The 21,099-nt window shown below is 54.1% G+C and overlaps 1 protein-coding gene across 7 annotated transcripts in view; it reads left to right on the forward strand.

The window, feature by feature from the left end:
• PPP2R5C (protein phosphatase 2 regulatory subunit B'gamma) overlaps window positions 1-19,931 on the forward strand; it is a 116,536-nt gene extending 96,605 nt beyond the window's left edge. For 2 of the 7 annotated variants that reach the window (XM_054567729.1, XM_054567733.1), the window contains 6 exons: window positions 3,011-3,181; window positions 4,113-4,240; window positions 6,303-6,404; window positions 7,753-7,825; window positions 12,445-12,561; window positions 17,674-19,931. In XM_054567729.1, coding sequence (XP_054423704.1) covers window positions 3,011-3,181; window positions 4,113-4,240; window positions 6,303-6,404; window positions 7,753-7,825; window positions 12,445-12,561; window positions 17,674-17,805 — 723 coding nt within the window. In that variant the 3' untranslated portion in view covers window positions 17,806-19,931. Of the gene's footprint in view, window positions 1-3,010; window positions 3,182-4,112; window positions 4,241-6,302; window positions 6,405-7,752; window positions 7,976-12,444; window positions 12,562-13,276; window positions 13,307-15,538; window positions 15,594-17,673 lie in introns of those variants that run through there. The other 5 variants (XM_054567731.1, XM_054567734.1, XM_054567730.1 and 2 more) reach the window with 4 other exon arrangements.
• Window positions 19,932-21,099: the final 1,168 nt, after the last annotated feature.

Consider the following 21,099-nt stretch of genomic DNA (forward strand, 5'->3'; position numbering starts at 1 on the left):
TTCCGTTGTGCGCGTGTCCCGTAGACCCGGCATCGCCACCGCACTCCTTCGGCCGCGCTGCGGCCCCGCCGGCGCCCACCAGAGCTGAGCCCTGACGCTGCTCTGGCCGTCCTCACACCGACAAGTGATACAGAAGCCCATCAAGTTTGCGCATGTTTGTAATTCCCACCAAGAAAGCTAATGTAACTTCGCAGGAGTGAGAGCTTTTCACTGCGGTTGTCCAAAAGCAGGCGAGAGATGCGCGCTGGCCTCAGCAGGGTCCCTCCCTCCCAAAGGGTAGACAGGAAAGTCAGGTTTGGCTGTTGCGCACAGTCGCAGTATTGCCACCCACAGTCACTCCATTTCTTAATTTCCTGCAGCACAGGTGAGATAATAAATAGTACTCTCGTGACTGTAGAAAGTAGATTTAATTGTCGGCACAGTAAAAACATTCAGACCCTCACCTCAGTAAATTCCTTTCTTTGAAACCCACACATCATTTAGGAAAACGCAGGTGCCGCCCGGGCTTACTTGACCATCGAAAGCCTGTCGATAACGAGACGAAGGTGTAAACGTGGGAAGGCTCACATCCCATCCCTCAGCAGCCACGAACACACTTGGTGCGCTCGTGCCCACGCAAAGGGCCGCCCGAGGTCGGGGTGTGTGCAGGTTCCAGGGTGCATTTTGTTTTTAACCGTCATCCGAGGACGAGCTCATTGATCTTAGCGGGAGGGAAGGGGAAGAAACATCGATGTGAGAGAAACGTCGGGCAGTCACCTTCCACACATACCTGACCCAGGAATCAAACCCACAACCTAGCTATGTGCCCTGGCTGGGAATCGAACCCGCAACCTTTTGGTGCATGGGATGATGTTCCAACCAACTGAGCCACCCAACCAGGCCAGGCTCCAGAATTCTCAAAGTACAACCTCTGTAAAAGGCATTTGTTGTTCCTGTTTGTAATCTGTAGTTAATACTCTATTTGCGAACTCGGAGGCGTGTACAGTGCTCCAGAGCGTCTGGGCACGTTGAACACACACACTGTTGTGGCGAGAACAGCAGCTCATCAGACGGCGACGGAAGGAAAACCGTGTCCTTGTTGCCCGCCTGTCTCTTCAGGCTGCCACATGGCCTGTGGGGACTCTCTCTCTCCCTGGCACGGCAGGTCAGGGTTGGGCTCCCCAGGGCGCAGGGGCCGCTGGCGTGCACCCTGCACTTGCCTGTCCTCTCCAGAAGCAGGTAGCCCACTGAGTTAGCCAAGGAAAGCCCCGTTCTCCTGCTCCCAGAAGCCAGCGGCCATTGTCGCCTGGGATCGGCATTCCCAGGGCAGAGACCCTTTTCTCCGACAGGCTCTCTCACCCTGAAACCGTCCGTTATCGACCTGATCGTGGGTCATTCCAAGTAGTGTGAAAGTCCGGGGCTTGACGCCGGTGCAAGCAGTGACCCCTTTCCCGCGACACTGAGGAGCTCCATCACTCGGTCTGCAGCTCGACTGTTAGCGTCCCCTCCTGTAAAACTCCCTTTGCCATGGGACGAGGAACCGTGTGTCTGTGTGGAGATTGGCATCTGCTGTGCCCTCAGCAGTGCCTCCAACACACACACAGGGCACAGTGGGTTCTTGGTAAATGTCTGTGAGACTATTCTGAGCTCAAAGTGGGCGGAAAATCATTAAATGATGCACGTTTTAAAATAATTCCTTTTAACGATAGTTGTGTTGTTAATTATGTCAGATGTCAAAACTAGGAGTACTTTTTTATTTATAAAAAAGTTTGGAGTTTTATAAAGTGCAATACAAAAAATTGGCCAGAAGCCTGAATGCCAAAAGCATCAAAACAGTTGTTCCCACACAGAACCTCCGGCCAGTCCGCACCAGCCGGCACTGCGGTGGCTCCTGCAGGGCTCTTCACGCCAGTAGCCGGATGAGGCTTCAGAGGCTGAACAGTGCTTCCCAGTTCTAGGTCACCGGCAGCCAGGGGCATGTGCTTCCGGGCGAGCGCCGGCTCTGGGCTGCGGTGCTGTTGCAGACCGCAGAGAGCTGAACTCTAAATGTACTAATAACCCGCAGGGAGTCAGATTGGGTGGTTTGGGTGGGCGGTGTTTACTGTAAGGATTGTAGTAGGAGGTGTGGAAACTATAGCAATGTGGTGAAGAAAGAAAGATTGCCCAGCAGAAATTACCTGCCTGACTTGAACAAGGAACAAAACAGCTAACTTAACACCCACGAGTCAGGAAGCCGCTGCCACGGGACCAAACATGCCCTGTGGCTGCCCAGACGCTTTCAGGTGGGTGCTCGCCGCAGCCCCCGCTGCGGGCCCGCAGTCCCTGGACCGCTGCATGGGTTTCATACTCAAGTCCTTGCAGCAGCCCTGGGAGGCGGGGGCGGTGGTTGTGCCTTGGTCTTTGCTGAGGACTCTGAGGCACCAAGGGGTTGGTGACCAGCCCAAGGCCACGCCTACGGAAGGCAGTGTGGGCTCAGGCCCTGTCCCTCCACAGCCACGTGTGGCACAAGCTAATAACACCAGTTCATTTCCTGTCTTTTTTCGTAGATTTTAGCACCATTGAAAATGCTATACACACACGGTGTCTGTATGTTTGTGTATAAACGTATACGAATGGTCAGTGAGTTGAGCAAGAAGTGGATTCTGCGCATGCGCATGTGTGCATGTGCCGCCAGCAGTTTCAGAAGCGGCTGCTGCAGCGCCAACACGGGCAGAGTTCACGTGTTCTGCACTTGTCCGCTGTTGTGTCTCCCCTCAGCTGTCCTAGCTGCCTTGTCCACTTTTTAGATGAACTGACACTGACCACAGAGCAAGCAGGTCGCATACATTAAAATTGCAGTTGTAAACTGTATAAAATTAGACCCATTTCTCTGATTATAAAAGACCCAGGTGATAGTTGACTGAATCACTGTCCTTCCTACAAGGAAAAATCACCACCTTGTTTTACTACTTTGTGATAGGGCCACAGAGACAGGATTGACCAGTGTCAGGGCACGGTGGCCATCACACGCTGTGTGCCGTTTCTTCCCTAGGTGGTAATGGCACTTCTCAAATACTGGCCAAAGACTCATAGTCCAAAAGAAGTAATGTTCTTAAACGAATTAGAAGAGATCTTAGACGTGATTGAACCATCGGAATTCGTCAAGATCATGGAGCCGCTCTTCCGGCAGTTGGCCAAATGTGTCTCCAGCCCGCACTTCCAGGTATGGAAGTTCCTCCCTCGTTTTTCCCCACCCCCTGCACACACAGCACTACCTGTCCCCTGCCCGCCACCGTTCCCCACGTGGCGCATCGCTTCTAATGGATCAAAGGATTCATGTATCACGTGTCTCCTCCCACTGGACCATAAGCCCATGAAGGCCAGTGTTTCTGCCTTGCCTCACTCGCAGCTGTGCCCTGTGTGGGTGGTCGGCAGGCAGCTGAATGGGACCCATTGGACCGCGTCCTCAGCACATAACCCAGGGTCCGGCATGAATGTCCACAGAGTAAGTGGTGCCACTGTCCCTGGTGCACAGGAAACCCTGGCCCTTCAGGGTGACGGTCTAGAGCACCGATGGTCAGCCTTTCTCATCTTGTGGCACAAACTAAAAATCTGTGGCACACGAAAAAATGCATTCTATTCTTTGCCGATCTGACAAGAAAAAATAGGTATAATTTTGATTGATTTTCAAAATAATAATAATAGTAGTTACAACCTACCTTTTTACTACAAAGTGACTTTTTAAGAAATCAGATGCCTATACTCGTACATAAGGATTTCTGGTACCAAGAATTAACCAATCAGATGCAACATTATTATGTGACATGACCAATAAGATGCAACTCTATTGTGTGACCTATATATTTATGGTTCAAGACAGGGCATTCACACTGGCTGGGCTATTTCCGTGTTGGCTGCTGTCATTTTTTTATTTGACAATCTAAGGGGAAAAAGTCAGTCTCGGAATAAATAGGTATTGCATGCGTTAAAAATTCTTGCCACATGCCAGTTAAGAATCACTGGTCTAGGGTATTTTGAATTTGTAGGAATAACAATTTTCTAACGCAGTATACGTCATCATCCTGCTCACAGGGGTGACAGGAAGGCTGTTTGCTGAATGGCCCAGACTAAAACGCGTTCTCCCTCTCCTCCAGGTGGCGGAGCGAGCGCTGTATTACTGGAACAATGAGTACATCATGAGCCTCATCAGCGACAACGCCGCCAAGATCCTGCCCATCATGTTCCCGTCCTTGTACCGCAACTCAAAGACCCACTGGAACAAGTAAGCAGGGCTGGCCGCATCGCACTTTGTTTTGTTTTAATTTTATGTTTTAATTACAGTTTGCACTCAGTGGTATTTGTAGTAGTTTCAGCTGTAGCTTCTACATCTTTTCACATTTGCTTAATCTGCTCATACATCAGACCAGTTAGGATTGAGATCCAGGTCTGAAACATCCATTAAGAAACGAGGTGATTTCTCTGTGGACTTGTAATGAAGTGGAAGTGCAGCCATTGATTTGCACCCCCCACCCCCGTTCCAAGTCCACGCGTCTTTGCACCCGCCTCCAGCCATGGGAGTGGCAGCACCTTGTGACGTTCCCCCCAGAGGACTCGAGGGTCCCTGCGGAGCTCCCGGGGCCCAGCCATTGCGGCAGCACAGTGGCGACCCCCTCCTCGCCCTCGGGCCCTGCTGTCACACGCCCCGGTGAGCCTTCCTGTGTGACCAGGAACCACCCACCGTGCCCCCTGCCTGAAGAGCAGGTGACCTCACCATGGCCCGGGGGTCTCCAGTGCGCCCCGCCTCCCCGTCTGCCCGCAGAAGAGGGAAGAGGACGGGTGCACTGGTTTTCTCCACAGGGCTCCTATGAGACCGCAGCCTTGGCTCCTGGCGGCAGGCGGGCGGGCACTGGGCTCCGCGCACGCCAATGGGCGTGGGCGGTGCCGGCTCCTCTCACTGCTCTCCTTCCTCGTGCTGGCCAGGAGGTCAGAACTTAACGTGGGTGGAGCCAGGCCGGGGACCTAGTCCCACCCCCTCGGGCACCGGCCAGGCGAGTGGGCTCAAAGCAGCAGCCCGACGTGCAGTCCGAGCCCCCGGCCAGCAGGAGCTCCCAGCCGGCTCCGTCCTCGGGAAGGAGAGGGTGTCGGCGCCCAGCCTCGTGCCCTGTGAAGACCGGCCATGGCAGCCTTAACACACTGGCACGCCTCGCTTTTTCGCACTCACCGATATGTTTTATATACATTGAAGGCAGGACCGCCACCAGCCAAAAGGTGGCAGTTCACGCTGTGGTGGCGGTCTAGCACGAAACCCGCTGTGCCGCCTCAGTGTGCCCGCGCACACAACCCTCTGCCTTGCAGTGGCCTTCCCCTTGGTGTGCAGGCGGATGAAGGCGAAGTGAGCGAGTCCTGATGCCTGACCGCACCTGTGAACGCTCCCCACGGCCTGGGGGCCAGAATTGCCTTTGTCCAGCGTCGTCCTATTAATACATTGGCTCTGAACAACCTCTTCGTAGCGTCCTTTAAGCCATTGAGTTCAGTGGGTGATGGCCAAGGTCCTGCCCACGACTGAGCGTGACTCCTGCCCCATGCGCAGGAAGAAAGGCTCTTTAAGTGTTGGCTAAATATGATTTGGGCTTTATTATAAAGTTAATTAAAAAGTAGTTATGAGTTGAAAGTTTAATTTTTATTTTGGGTTTTGGTTCAATGCTCTCTTGTTGCTCACGATTCCGCGGGTTGACAAGGCTCTGCTGTGCAGTTTCTCTGCTGATATCACTGGGGGTCGCCCGTGTGGCTGCACAGATGGCAGCTGGGACTTGAGTCATCGCTCTGGGGTGCAGGGCGGCCTGCCTGTGTCAGAGCCTGCAGCTGAGTTTGAGCTCCTCTATGGTGATTTTGTTTTCTGCCTACCAATGTTCTACAGGCATTAAAATTCATTTTTCTGTCCTCAGTAAGAGTGAAAGGAAACTGACATATGTAGGAAATAAAACGTTCCCCTGGTCATTCTCTACATAATTAAGTTTGTCTTAGTTACACTTGTTCAGGTTCCAGCGTCTCTGCTGGGTTTCCAAGCACGGCGGCCTTTGGCTCCTGTTGGCCAACGCCAGCCGAGGGCCTGGGCTCGCGGGAAGCAAGGAGGGGCGTACGGCTGCGTGGCCGACTGTAGCACAGGGGACGCATGAATCCGATGGCACAGCTTCTTTATTTTAAAGCTTAGGGAACTTGTGAAATATGGGACTATTGAAATCGCCTGATCAATTTGGAGAAGAAATAGATTGGAGCTGAGGAGGAGGGAGAGGTGGGCAAAAATGATTGGCATTCTGAATTTCAACAGCAGGTTTCCTTTCTAGGACAATACATGGCCTGATATACAACGCCCTGAAGCTCTTCATGGAGATGAACCAGAAGCTGTTCGATGACTGCACTCAGCAGTTTAAGGCAGAGAAGCTGAAGTAAGTCGCTCTTCTCCAAAGCTCCTTTTTTCAAGGGTGGTTTTCTCCCTTAACCCTGAATAAACCTCTCCTTTCGGTTTGTCCTAATGTTATTCTTCCCTTGCAAGCAAAACCAATCCTTTTATACTTGGAAGGCAAATCAAAACTTTGTTACGATAACCTTATTTTCAGAAAACACATATTTAAAGTTAGCTATTTTCTCCATCATGCTACTGGTTCAATCATTTTTGCAAAAATGCATGTGTAGTCAGGAATTTAACTTTCAGGATTTTTGCTTTTCTTGGGGACACTTAAAGGCTGTAATGTGTAGTAATTGTTCATGTCTACAAGACAGGAATTTGAATTATTAATATATTCTATAAGATTTGGATGAGAGAGCAAGAATCTCCATCTTCACACGCCTTCGTTCTAACTTGGGGACATCTGTGAGGCGAGCATCCTTTAGAGTCTGACCTGGGTCCCCTGCAGAACCAGGGCCCCACAATCATACTGTCTAGGGACGGTCTAAGTGACAAGGCACTCCGTCCCTAGTAATTATGTGATTAATTAGTCTCAAAATCCCAACTTCAGAGTCAAGTATAAACCGTTGGCAGCTTTTATTTGCTTGTCACTTGAAGCTGGCAGAGGCAGGTGAACTTGATAGGTCATTCAAATGGCGATCTGCGTGACCAGCAGCCACGCTCACCCTCGCCAGGCTGCGCGAGTGCGCCATGCGCCGGGCCACCTCAGGTTCCGACAGCGGCGCAGCAACCAAAGCCAGTACGGCCTCGCCCCCTGGAGGTTATGTCTGCGTGGTGTAGCGGGGAGAGACAGCCAGGCAGGAGCAGGCGAGATGGCAAGTGTGAGCAGAGGGGCGGGCGGTGGGGGCTCAGGGAGGCCGGGGGCTCAGGGAGGCCGCGCCGTGCCCCTCGCGCTGCCTGCTCCCGTCTCCCCTCGGCTGAGCGCGGGCTCAGCGACGGCGGCTGGCCGCCTCTCACAGGGGATCGCAGCCTTCTGGGAGGGGCCTGAAGGCCCTGTAGCACGTTTTCTGGATTCACCAAAATGAGTTGAGTTCAGCAACTGACGGAAGGCTGCGTGGCTCACGAGGGTGGGGCAGACAGGACCGCCCCCTTTCTGCGTTGGTGGTGCGGCTGTCCGCTCCCTCAGCGTTGGTTAACATCCCCGCCCCCGCCCCCACCCCCGAGCCGCGTGGCGGTTGCCTTCTCGCCGTGTTTCTCGTGTCCCGCCACGCGGTCCCCACTGTGCAGGGCACAGGACTGGGTCGCTGCCCACGCAGCACCTTCCCCTTTAACGGCTGCTTGAATTTGACTCATCTCGCTAATACCAATGACATTTTACTGTTTTTCAGAGAGAAGCTAAAAATGAAAGAACGAGAAGAAGCGTGGGTTAAAATAGAAAATCTAGCCAAAGCAAACCCCCAGGTACTAAAAAAGAGAATAACTTGAAACCGTCTTGGGTGGGACTGAGTGTGTTTATAAGATAGGCCTGTGGCTGCGTCACGGGAGGGCGGGAAATCGCGTTCACTAACGTTGTGTATGAAAATATCTGCAATAAAAATACTTTTCAACTTTTGTACAAGTACTTATTTTGCCCCAAAATGTTTTTACCACAGGACTGACATTTTAAGATAGGAACGGATGAATGTACTGTGGTAAAAAGGAACCAGGATACAGCCTCCATTTGGACCAAGATTGTACTTCGCTTTCCCTCGCATATGTTGTCGATGCTGTAGCTCAAACTCTATTTCCTTCCTTTTAATAGCAAGTTCTAAAAGAAAAGGAATTAGATTTGGAATCGATTAAGTATGAAGTTTGTGTTCTCTTCCCTACAACCGGGTTTCTGTAGGTGGAGCCTTTTGTCATTAAGAAACTGCCAGACCCCTGCCCTGCGAGCAGCCGCACCTCCGCCCCCGTCCGGGCCAGGAGGGCCTGCGCGCGGGCCCCGGCGCCCCGTCTCCCGCTCTCCCCCTCTCCCCGAGCAGCCAGCCACAGGGCCGTGTCCTCCGCAGTGCTGGCTCCTGGCTTGGCTCCGGGCAGGAGTCGTGGTCTCTCGCGTTCCGTCCCAGGGCTGGACGGCTGGGGCACTGTGCCTACAGGCGTCCCCCCAGCGCACAGTGCCTGCCGCGCCCCGGCCAGCGTCTGTGTGAGTCCTTGCCACACCAAGGGTTCCAGGCCCTCCCCAGCTCCCCGAGGAGACGAGGCCTGACTTTATAAGGAGAGCTGCTCAGCTACCCCGAACGCTCGGCGCTCCGTAAGGCGAACAGGGTCCCAAGCAGCCTGCCTCCTTTGGCGCGAGGCACGGGAGCGATGATTGTCCTTGTCGGTGTGCGGGTTTTAAACCTCTGTTGCATTTCATAAAAAGCAATGCATGAATACAAAGGTAAAAGTGTAACTTACCTAGGTAGTAATGTATTGATCTGTATTTCCTTTACTAAAACTACAGTCAGGAGACTTACACCATAGGAAAATTGAGTGACATTCTTAAGTGTTGCCTTGATTCTACCTAAAACAAATAACCAGCATTCTTCTAACAATGCTCACTCCACACAGCTGCACTGAAGTGCTACTTTAAGGTGACTGTGGAACGGTAGAGTCCTTAACTGGGTAGGTGGCAACCGGCAGCCACTTCACAGAACAGGGTTTATGCGGAGAGTGAGGCGGGAACACTGCTGCCTGCTTTAAAGCGCAGCGAAGCCGCAAACCTGGGCGGTGTCGGCGCGGAGGGCGGGCAAGGTCCCAGCGAGGACCTGCAGGCCCCTGACCCCCACCCGCCACACACACCCAAATCACTGCCCTTGAAAGACACGTAGGATGCACACGGATCAGAGTGTCTGGTGTTACTGGTTTTACCCAGAACGTTGAAGTAACCTCACGAGAGGTGGCATAACCTTGGCTGTTTCGGAGGGAGGGCCGGGGATGCGCCCCCGGGAGGACCTGGCTTCACCGCTGAGCTGTGTGCAGCAGTCGTCCCCGAAGCGCGAGCTGCTGCGAGCACACCCGGCACTGCCCTCCGTCGCACCTCCGTTCCTCGCGGCTGTTCTCTTCCCCAGCGTCTCGGTCGCCGGGGCAGCGCGCGGGTGCACCTGTGCCGGGCACTGCCCCGCGGGGACCTCCCTCGCGTGCCCGCGCCATCCACCCCCTCATCTCTGTGTTGAGACCATCTGTGACGTGACCCCCTGCGCCTGTCTGTGCAGACGGAAAATACTTCATGGGCAGGTCTCGCAGGGCTAGAAGTTAGGGCCCCGGTACCTGCTTTAATTCTCTTGAGAGAACGTCTCTTCTGAATTCTAGTCACTGCTTGCCGTTCACAACAAAAAGTAAATAATTTCTTATCCTTGTGACAAAACTCGTTGGGTTTTTGAAGCTTGGTTCTGATCTCAAATCGGCCTTTTTGAGAATTGATTTGATAGCTTCCTTTTTCAAGGTGGAGTCTCAGTCACTCGCTTTCCGTGCCCTGACGTGCGCCAACAAGTCTCCGGCCAGCCCTCCAGGCTTCTCGCAGCCTGAGGGTCCGTGGGGGCCGCCCTGCGGCCGGGCCGGGGCCTCCGCGGGCTCGGCCCGTGTGTTCCCGTGGGGCTGGCAGCTTCCTGGGGGCTTTTTAATGCCACACATGATTTAACTTTTCAAATCATGAAATGTTGATGATCTCTAACATAAACGTGTTTTTCTTAACGCGTTTATGTTAGAGGCCACATCACATTTTGCTCCTTCTCTCTCCCTGGTGTTCATGGGACGCGTGTGAAGTGACGACAGGCACCTGTGGGGACTCTGAGCGTCACTCTGGTGTGACCCCGTGAAGCGGCGAGGCGGAGGATGCCGCGGGGGCTCGGGGCCCAGCTGCCTCCCCGTTGAGAGATGAGCTCACCTGGGGGCCTGTGTCCCTCTACCCAGTGGTGACCTCGAGCCTGGACAGAGGTTTCTGTTCCTAGTAAGGACCCTGTCCTGCTATGTGACGTTAATTTTGCCATGAACGTTTCCTAGCGCCTTTGTTGACACTTTCTCTGCCTGGGCCCGAGAGGACCGAGCAGGCGCTGGTCCCCACGTGGCCCGCTGCCGCGGCCAGGGGGGCGCCCTCCATCCCTGCCCGGGGGGCCGGGAGCCGGCCTGCTGGTGCAGCCGCAGTCCCTGCGCGCCGCAGGCCTGTGGCGGTTATTGTCGCCCCCGTCCACCCAGCAGCTGAGAGCCTCACGAGGGCGAGGCGCTGTGCCATGTCCCCGTCTCCTTGGGTGCCAGCTCTGGGTCCCAAATCATGGCACTTTCCCGGGACAAAGAGGAGAAAAAAGTTATAGCCCCAGCTCCAAGGAGCTGACGGCCGTGAGCGGGGCCAGGCGGGAGCCCGGGGCTCCGCTCAGCCGGTCCAGTTGTGCCACACGCTGAGTGGTGAGGGCGGGGGGCCGCAGTCCCCGCGCCCCCAGCGGCCTCGGCCCAGCAGGAGTCGCAGCCGAGGGGACCCAGCCAGCCTGGGTTCCGGGGAAGGGGGTCCGTCAGAGAGCGAGGGCAGCAGGGAAGCAGTGAGGGCGGCAGAGAAGCCCGTCCCTCAGCACAGGTGGCCTCTGGGCAGCAGAGGGGGGTCCGGATGCGCTCGGCACCTGGGGGTGGGGACAGAAGTATGGGCTTGTCTGTGCTTGTGCTTGTGTCACGAAGAGCCAAGTGGCCTCGTGAGACTTGCGTCTCAGCAAGCCCGTCCCGACAGCGGCGGGAGCGCCGGCACGGGGGCCCGCGCGGAAGAAAGCGCGCGGGGCTCCAGCGAGTGGGTGGCCGCCCAGCGGCACGGGGTTGGGGGTTGGGGCACAGGTGGACGAGGCGGGTCGCGGGCCTGACCGAGGTCCCGTAGGACGCGGAGAGGGGCAGGGGCTGCTGCGACGGGCCGGCAGGGAGACACGAGGAGAAGCCCGGGGGTGGCGGTGCTCAGGCCGCAGGCAGGCCCGCAGGAGGATGGGGACCAGAAAGTGGCTCAGCGGCCGAGAGAGGCACCACCGACAGGCTAGTGACTGCGCCCACCCCAGAGGGGACAGCCGCACGCAGGCTAGCCTGGGACGGGGGCAGGGGTGAGTGAGGCTGGGGGGCAGGGACTCTCCCCGCCGCCACCCCCCCGCAGAGTGTGCAGGGCGTGTGTTGGAAGGTGCCAGCTGTCCCTCAGTGCCCGTCAGTCCCATGGGCCACGGCATCCACTTTACGGATCTGTGGCAGGACGTGGGTGGAGGCCCCTGGCAGAGCACCCGGCCCACAGCAGACTCGTGGGTCTCCCCCTTCCGCTTGCCCTCGCCCTCAGAGAGAAAGCGGGTGCTAAGGCCAGCGGTGATCGTGCTGTTTTGTGTCTCTTGGCTCCATTAACTGTCCCCACAGCCCTCTGGTTATAGCCCCATGTCCCACTCAGGGAAACGGTCTGAAAGGCCTGTCTGCCGCTCCCACTGAGCCGGGACCCCAGGGAGAGCGGGGAGGCAGCAGGGGAGCCACGGGGAGGCCCGCGGGCCCGCAGACAGGAGGTCCTGGACTTGGGGGCGCACCGGCCCCTCCCTGCAGCACCTGCTGGGTGCGGCTCAGTGTGGGCCGTGCAGGTGGGCATGGACAGAGGGCGTGGTCCATGGTGGGGCTGAAGGAGGCTGGGAAAACTGGCCAAGGGCCCAGGAGGAGGTTGCGCGAGGAGCCGGGGGCCATGGGCGGCAGGCGTGTGCGAGGCTGGGAGGTCAGATGCGGTGGTCGGTGGTCTCGGCGTGACTCAGGCCCCGGAGGCCTATCCAGGGCATGCCCCGCTGCTCCCGTGGAGTCAGGACACCGCAGGCTGCCAGGCGGTGTCGCCACCTGCCCCCAGCCCCGGGGGACCGTCGAGTGCAGTGAGCACTGAGGCCAGCTCTGCCCTCCCACCCGCAAGCGGCGAGAGCCACAGGGACTACAGGCGGTCTGAGGCAGGGCCAGGGCGCTGCTGGCGGAGGCAGCAGAGGGCCCCGGGGCGCCGGCGGGAAGCCATGCCCGGCCCAGCGGAGACCCTGGCGTCTGCAGCCAGGTGCTGCCCGCGAGTGACTCCACACTTTGCATTGCAGTACACAGTGTATAGTCAAGAGAGCACCGTGAGCATCCCGGTGGCAATGGAGACAGATGGGCCCTTATTTGAAGATGTGCAGATGCTGAGAAAGACAGTGAACGAAGAGGCTCGCCAGGTAAAAGCGCGCAGAGCTCAGCTGGGAGGTGCCCGCTAGAGACGTGCTTCAGGAATGCGTGTGGCTGTGAGCGGTGACCTGCTGTCGGCAGGTCTCCTGTGTCAGCCAGAGTTAAAAATTAAACTCCAGTAACCGTACAGTTAATGCCCTATTTGTACACCTCAGGGACCGTAGAGCAGTCTTTAAGGATTAAGTCTGTGCCTGTGATCTGTCTCCCTTTACCCTAACAGTAACAACCCCCGCCCTCAATTGTCTTTCTGTGTTAACCTGAGCAAAGAGTCAAAAGCTTCGCAGTAGTGTCTTGTGCTCTCTCTTCCTTCTGCCTCCCTCCACCTTCTGCCCCGGCCACAGTTCCAGCCAAGCTCTGCAGCCGACCCCAGGGTGGGGCCTGGGCGGGCGGTGCTCCGGCGGGGCTGCCGCGCAGTGCCCCTGCCCGTGTGGTCTTACACTTACTGTGCTGGAAATGCCTGTTTAGGTCCCCGCTCGTGCAAAGACAGACCCCCACCACTGAATGGGGACTATACGCAGCATGGGCTTTAAAGGGGGTTGCGCACTGAGGCCGCGCAGCGAGCTCTCCCGCCTGTGTGCGCGGGGCCCCCCGGAGCTGTGCTTTCCAGGGGGGTGCCTCCCTGTATCTCTGCGTGTGCACGGACATAGTCCTGGCCAGGCCGGGGACACGGGCCTCTGACTTTGAACTTGAATCCCCTTCACCCAGGGAGAGAGCTTCTAAAGATGCCGGCACTGGGATCCTGATGGGAAGAGAGAGTGGCCGGAAGGGCGCCGGGTGCCGTCTGCAGGCGGCCCCTGTGCGCTCGGTGTCGGTCAGAGCTTGGCCAGACGGGGGGCTTTTAATCTGTTTGATTGTCCCCCAAGTAAATCGCATTCCGCACCCGGTGGAAGAGGATCAGGTTCCCCAGGGCGCTAGCCAGGCCACCTAGACCACACTGTCCAAGCCGCAGCCGCCCCGGGGGCCGCCGCGTGCTGAGCTCTGCGTTGCCTCACACGGGAGTGCCCAGGCTTCCCGTGAGGACGGGCATGTAGCAGCTCCTCATTCGTAGCTCTTTATTCTCAATTATGTGTTGAAATGACACTATTTTGGACATACTGGGTTAAATAAAACATGAAAATTAATTTCACCTGTTGCCATCGCTTTTTGCTTCGTGGATGTGCCTACTAGGAAACTTGGAAGTATGTATGTGGCTGGCACGATTTCCGATGGGGCAGCTCTGGTCTAGGCGCTTTTTCTCGGAGCCACAGGCAGCGCCTGCGCTGGCCACGGTCACGCCGCCTCTGCCCGCCAGCTCGGGGCCTAGGTTAAAGGGAAAAGCAGGTGAACGCGGGCTGCTTTCAGCTCATCAAACTTTGGGATACCAAAACCTCAGAGGAATGCTCCGTGATCTCCTAGTGAGCATCAGCGATGTATTTTTGACTTAATCCAGTTGAATTCCATAATTTCTTTAGAATTAATAATTGTACCAATGAGATAGATTAATAAAAAAAGCATAAAAATTCATCTACTTTTTTCTGTGGGAGTATTAATTTTCCTACTTTTTTTTAAAGTTGGAAAGGAATTTGAGTCCTCGTTTCGGTTGCCATTTTGAGTCAGCAGCTTGGTGTGCGCTGAGGGAGGACAGCAGCCTGTCACCTGCAGACACACCCAAAGGAAGGCCAGTCATTCCCCCAGGGGCTGCCTGTGACCTTGTAGCCACACGTTCACTTTTCAGTCACTGAGTCGATACAAAGGTGAGACGGAAACTGATGGCTCACACGCCAGTCCTTTCACATTAGATGCCTCAGGGCTGGAGCATTTTTCTGCTCCGTGCATCCTCCGACTTGATAATGAAAGCTAGGAGGAGAGCACACGATGTCCAGAACGTAATGAACATAGTACGTAGTGGTGTGAGTCATGGAAACACCTATGACTCAGCCTCCTCTGCGGGAGGAGGCCGTCCACGTGCCCAGGCACGCAGCCCAGGCTGGCCCTCCCGCCTCGAGGGGGCGGCCCGGGCCCAGGGCCCTCTGACCGCAGCCCCGCGCGGGGCCGGCCTCCTCCCGCGGGGGCGCCTGGGCTGCGACGGGAGACGTTCATCTGCTCATTCGGAGCCAGACAAGGGTGTGTAGACGGGGCGGTTTTTTGGAGAACTCAACACGTTTGTTTTTATGACTTGAAATTGGATTACATGACGCAATTTTTCTTGTACAATTGACATTCTTACAGAAATGGTTGCCCCCGTTCCCTTTAGATTTCTGGGGGGCACATTCCAGGGCCGGAAGGTTCAGTGCCATTAAGGCACTAGTTTTCCCCAAAGGAACAGCCTCAATCAGGATCCCAGCGACAAGCTGACTCTCAAATTCATATGGAAATACAGAGGACCCAGACTAGCCCAAAATGCCAAAAAAATAATAAAGTTAGAAGATTGACACTCCCCAATTTCAAGCTTCTCTGGAGCAGTGGAAGCTCCCCTCAAATCTCAGCCTGAGATAAAGGTATTGATAGTGCAATCTCTTAGGTATAATATTTGATATGATAGAAACATCCTAATTTGAAAATGTTTGCAGTCATATCCCCAAAATTCTCACAAATGCTGTTGTAAAGCAAAGAGAAGATACCGAGATGCGGGGGGAAATGTTTGTGGGATTTGGAGACCAAACTGACGTAAGTTTTAGCTAAAAATTAAGCCTTTAACATTCCCAGTGCCCTCTTAATTTTATTTTCAACTGATTTTATTTTTCGAAAATAATTCCCAATTTTTTAAAAACAACTTGAGTGTATCGCAGGAGGAGGGAGGCGGCCCCAGGCCCAGGGGAAGGCAACCGGTGGGAATTCAGGGGGGATCTCAGCTGGGTGTTCACCTGTCGGGCCACCGTTCGCACTTCTGAGAGGTTGGTACAGCGCTGTGCAGAACGTCCTAACTGTGTGTGGGTGATGTTTACAAGCAGAGCCATTTAAAACGTTTACAATTCTCGTTTTTAACAGTCGGTCGGGAGAAAAGCAGTGGCAGCCATGCAAATCAGGAAGGTGTAGACAGACCGAAGGTGTAGACAGACGGAAGGTGGGAGTGCAGGTACCTGCGACGCAACCTGTAGAGCGCGTTAAGGCTTTTGTACCCAGGGAAAGGAGCGGCGCGCGAATGTCGTGCTCATGAAGTATTTTCCCTGTCACCCAGCTTGTGATCGTGAGGACCAACAAGTCTGGTCCCTTGAGAAATGTCCATCTCGTTCTGCCCTGATTTCGGTGGTGAAGCATGAGCAGTTACGCACGCCCACCCCCGCCCACCCCCCCCCCCCGCCCCCCGCTCCTGTCCTTCACCGCCCACTGCGTGAGTTTGGTCTCTTCCTTAGCTAGACCTGCCGCTGGCTGCAGAACAGGCCGTTTCCGGCTGGCGCCCCGCGGCAGAGACGTCATGGCCACGGCCACCGCCTGTCCTGTCTGCCCCGCCCACCGCCCGCATGTCTGCAGCACGTGCCCCCACCAAGCGCTGCTCCCTTCGGGCGGCCACCTGCATGGTGTCTCGTGTGCTCCTGCTCCCATTTTGCTCCCATTTCCCTGGAGCGACGCGCTGCCTCACACACCGACTGGAAACTTGCAGGGGCCCGGGGCCTGTGTGTGCTCTCAGTTTGCATCTGCCGGTCCAGCTGCCAGGTTCCTGCTGGTGCCTTTTTCTAGCAAAACGTGCCTTCCCCTCTCAGGAGTGCTGTCTCCACAGCCGCTGCCCACTGCAGGTAGAGGACGCCTTGGTTTTGTCTGACTTCACTTTGCTCTGTTTCGTAGCTCACCCTGCAATGGACAGCAGGCTCAGGGTGGCGTTTCCCCCGAGTGTGCTGCGGGCCGAAGGCAAACCCACTTCACAGAGAGCGCGCTCTTCCCGGCCTGTGACCGCGCCAGCCTCGGCCCCACAGGCTGCGGTGGGCGTGGCTCTCCTGAAGCCGCTTAACACGGTTTCCAGGGGAAATCAGAACCCCTGCCTCCACTATGAATGAATATCAGTATCTGAATAAGAGTTGAGAAACAATTCCAAAGTGACGTCACACAGAATTCTTTCTAAACTTTGATGTGACTGCTGTCTGAGTAGGTAGTGTGCAAAGGACCCTAAGAAATCCGAGCTCTGCAAAACGTGAACTTTTCACGTCTGACCGCTGCAGGTCCTTGAATTTTTTGCACTAAAGCAAAGTGCTTTACAGACAGCACCCACGCTAGGTGTAGGCTCGGGCTTCTGACCCAGCTCCCGGGCGCACAGGGGGTTGGGGTGAGTGGGACGGCTGCCGTCGTGCTTCAGAAACGCCCGACTCCTCCCAAACGTAGCGGCCTGTTTCACACACGGAGACGGGCGCTTTGGGAGTGTGAGCCCTGTCCCAGGCCCCGTCTCTGCAGACCCAGTTCTCCAGATCCTCTGGCAAGAGTGGGGTTAGTTTCTTTTTTTCTTTTCCTTTTTTTTTTTTTTTTTTTTTAAGTAAAGCCCAACTGTGCTAAACTTCAGGAAGAGAATGGGATGGAAAAGGCGGTCCTTTATTTCTCACAGTTAATACTGGGAAATTTTATGTAAATAAAATGTTTTTCTAAGTTCTAGAGGGTTTTTCCCCACATGGCCCATTTAATACCTCCTAAAGTATCTTTTTTCAAGTTTTATAGAAGTTAGAGACTTTTCCCCGTTAAATTCAGTTTAAAATGTTTTTAATTCATTTTTATTTACCTACCAAGGAAATTTCAACTTTCTGAAATGTTTCTGGAATGGATAGAGCCATAGAATGGCTTTGGGACCATTTCATCAAATGCGTGGCTTTTAGGGTTTTTGGGATCGGCGGAAGCCGACGAGGGCAGGACAGAGGCGCTGAGCGCTCTGTGCGAAACCACGCATTTTAGGAGACAAAAGCGCAATGTTGTGCGCACTGTCCTTCTCACGAGTCATGGGTTTATTTTTACTAGACGTGACTTTGGGGGTAATCGCCGCAGGAGGAAATGCTCTGCCTCCTTGCCCGTCCCCGGGTGCTCAGAGGGCCCCAGCGAGTGCCACCCACCACCGCGCAGCCACCCTTCGCTGAGGAAGCACGTGTATGTGCGCGCGGTCAGGACCGCGCAGTTCGTAGTCAACGCCACCACCTTTGTAATTGCAGGCACAGAAGGACCTGAAGAAGGAGCGGGCCCCGGCGCGCCGCAAGCCCGAGCTGCCTCAGGACCTCCACACCAAGAGCGCCTTGGAGGCTCACTGCAGAGCCGACGAGCGGCTGTCCCAGGACGGCCGCTAGCCACCCGCCGCCACCGGCGCGGCCCTGGATGCTGTAGAAAACGCGTACTTTCGTGCCATACCGATCAGTTACACTCAGAGTCAGAGCTTTCTTCACCCACCCCGCCCCCCGTCCTGCAGGCAATAACGCACTTTGCCCCAGCTCGAGATAGGAGTTCAAACAATGGTGACTCGGACCCAGGCGGAGCCGGCCGCGGAGGCCGGCCGTGGCGCCAGACGTGGCAGCGGCCCGGAGTCAGAGCGAAGGCAAGCACCCTGGTCGTCACCCTCGCGTCCTCCCCAAATGGGATTGGTGACCCTAGGAAATAGGGGGTCCTGTGAGAATATCCATGTTTCTCAAATCAAAGGAACACTTTTAAAAAGTATTTCATATTTTTAAGATTCTACAGCCTTTGAAATTGTTTCCATGTCATTGTTTACACCAGCAGTTTCTTCGTTCTCTCATTTTTTTTCACTTTCACTGAGCTGGTCTTCGCTGTCATGGCTCTAGCGCGGAGAACGATGGGACGGCCCGCCCTGGGAGCAGGGCCCCGAGGCCGCTTTTGCTTTGGGGAGCAACAGGGCACCGTGTCCACCTCCTCCATGTGTTTCTAAAGCCGCACCTGCCCCTCCGTGTCCATGCCAGGACCCCGGGGGGGCGCTCGCGGGAGAGAGTTCTTTGACAGAGAGCCTTCCCTGTCTCCCTGGGCTAGAATTGGAATTTTTAAAACAATGTGTTCATCTTGGGGTTTGCAGAATTTTTTTTTCCTGTACTTACACATTGTTGCCCTTTAACAAGGCTCTTGAATTAATAAAATTAGAGTCTCTAAGAATTCCACACCTAGTGGAAAGCTAGAATGAGAACATCCTGAGAAGCCGGCTCTTGTCCAAGTGCAAACTGCAGCTGCCTTTGGGCAAAAGGAACGAAAACATCATCGTGCGTGCCGGGTGCTGGCGTGACCCCTGGCGGCTGCAGCGTGGCTCTGAGAGCCTCGAGGAAGTAACAGCGAGGGTGACTTCAGATGGGCCCTTATGTTGGCGCGAGCACACATCACACACACCTCGAAAGGAAAGTACAGTGTCTGACTTTTCATCAAATGCTGCTATCCGTTTCACAGACTTCCTTGCATGTACTGAGCTTTCGTTTTCGATGGAATAGCACGAGGAAATATTCTTTAAACTTAGTGCTTTGTCTGTTCTTTATTTCTCTCAGGGTGGCCAGTATTTTGACTTTTTATCCTGCTTGAAAGCTATTTGAAATGCGTACTGCTATTCTAAACAAGTGATTCTAGTTTCTTTTGTCTGCGGCATAAGATTATATAACTTAATGTTAAATGTCGATGCATAAAAGGTAAAATGTGGCTTCTTTTAGGATCTGTCTTCTAATTGAGGTCTTGGTATCCACTCACACGTCGTAAAGGCAGATGTCGTTGCTGCCCCTGAAACCCACAGACAACGTGCACGTCCTGTGTCTCGGAGGAAGCTCTTTCGGGGGGAGGGACCCCTTGTGTGCGGCGCTCGTGCCGACTCAGAGCGCCCGGCGGAGGTGGCGAGGCCGCCTTGGGGGCAGACACACTTCCTGAGAAACTTGACAAGTATCTGTCCATTGTACCATTATGAAATTTACAATTAAAAAAAAAAGTTTAGATGCCTTCTCCTTTTGAGGGAAAAAGGGTGCTTTTTATTGTATAAAGCAGTGTCTTACGTATTTTGATATACCATTGTTTGAACTTCCGTCTTTGGCTGACAGATGCTCAGATATCCTTGATTTTGATGTTCAATATATTTGTGCGAGAGCTTTCTGGAAGACTCTTCTGACCTAGGATAAAAGCAAAATATCACTGTTTGGGTGATTGTATAAAGCTCAAGGTATAAGAACATCTTTTGTCTAGGTTTTATTTCTGCTCTTTATTGAAGACAAACATTCACCAAAAAGGGGGAAAAAAGGTTTTGAGAGAAACTAATTTTCTTTGACAAGAGTATTATTTAATATTTTGGCCTATTAAAGTTTTCCTAGTTAGTATTCAGATTCCCTGTGCTAATTGTTCAACTTATATATTATTATATAGATACATTGTTTATTCTGTACCAAACTGATTTCAAAAGTACTACATTGAAAATAAACTGGTGACTGTTTTTCTTCATAAAGTTCTGGTTTGGCATCTTCACTCTTTCCAAAACGTATCTGTACGTCAGAAATGTCACTATTCCAAGTGTCTTTTTAGTGTGGCTTTAGTATGGCTTCCTTTTAATATTGTACATACATTGTATCTTTGTTTTATGGTAATAAGTAATAAAATGTAGACTTCATATTTTGTACAAAATGTCCTATGTACAGAATAAAAAATTCATAGAAACAGCAAAAATAGGTAAGTGGCACAATTATTTTTCTTTAGAAAATAATCTGTAACTTTATGCTTTAGTGAAATGTTAAGTACCTACATATTTTTTAACATTTTGTAACTCAAAACTTTTGGTTTTGACATTGTTTATGAAGAGAAACTTCATACACTTGCCATTTAATATGCTCTTTTATCTAATTTTAAAAGACTCTAAAAATGGTGTATTATATGGACTAAATAAAGAACCTGTGAATTTTATCGCTCATCATGAAACTAAATTCAGCCTTGGTGTCGGGCAGGCCGGTTGTGACCATCACCGAGTCACTGCGAGGGCCGGGGCAGCCGCACCGGGGGCGCGGCTGGGAGACGGGGCGGGCGCCCTTGCGCGGCCAGGCAGCCAGGCCCTCCCCGGGGCCCCGCACGCTCACTTCTGAGCCCTCTGAAGGGGGACGCAGGGGTGTCTTCCTAACGACCAGCTCCCATATTTTGAGTAGGCAAATGTGAATCAGAATGGACTTTGTGGAAATGGAATTACTTGAGCCCTAATCATGTTTAAAATGACTCGTGAGAAGATGTTGATGTCTTGTAAGTGGAGCAGAATCGCTGAGAACGTGGCAGTGGGGCCTCCGTGGCCCGCACCCCGCTTGCCGGAGCTCACCGCCCGCACCTGGGCTGTTGCTGGCCTGTCAGCGAGGGGAGGCCTAGGGCAGAGGCGTCCTGTCCTTGCGATCGGCTTCGTCTCTCCGTAGCTGCTCTCGATCAACGTTCCAGCAGGTGGGTTGTGACCTGTGCTCCTTCGTGTCGTTCTCTGTCAAGTGGTGTCTGCGACTCCTCACAGTGAAAGAAGTCGGTCTTGGAGTTGGAATGCATTGAAGAGACCGAGCCCAGGCGGCAGGCAGCCCTGGCCTGTCCCGGCTGTCGGTGGCCTGAGCACCGGGCCGTCCTTGGGGGTGTTTCGGAGAACCACACGGTCC

The sequence above is a fragment of the Pteronotus mesoamericanus genome, unplaced genomic scaffold, assembly GCF_021234165.1.
Source record: "Pteronotus mesoamericanus isolate MK-2021 breed Mesoamerican mustached bat unplaced genomic scaffold, CSHL_Meso_final contig_192, whole genome shotgun sequence".
NCBI lineage: Eukaryota > Metazoa > Chordata > Mammalia > Chiroptera > Mormoopidae > Pteronotus > Pteronotus mesoamericanus.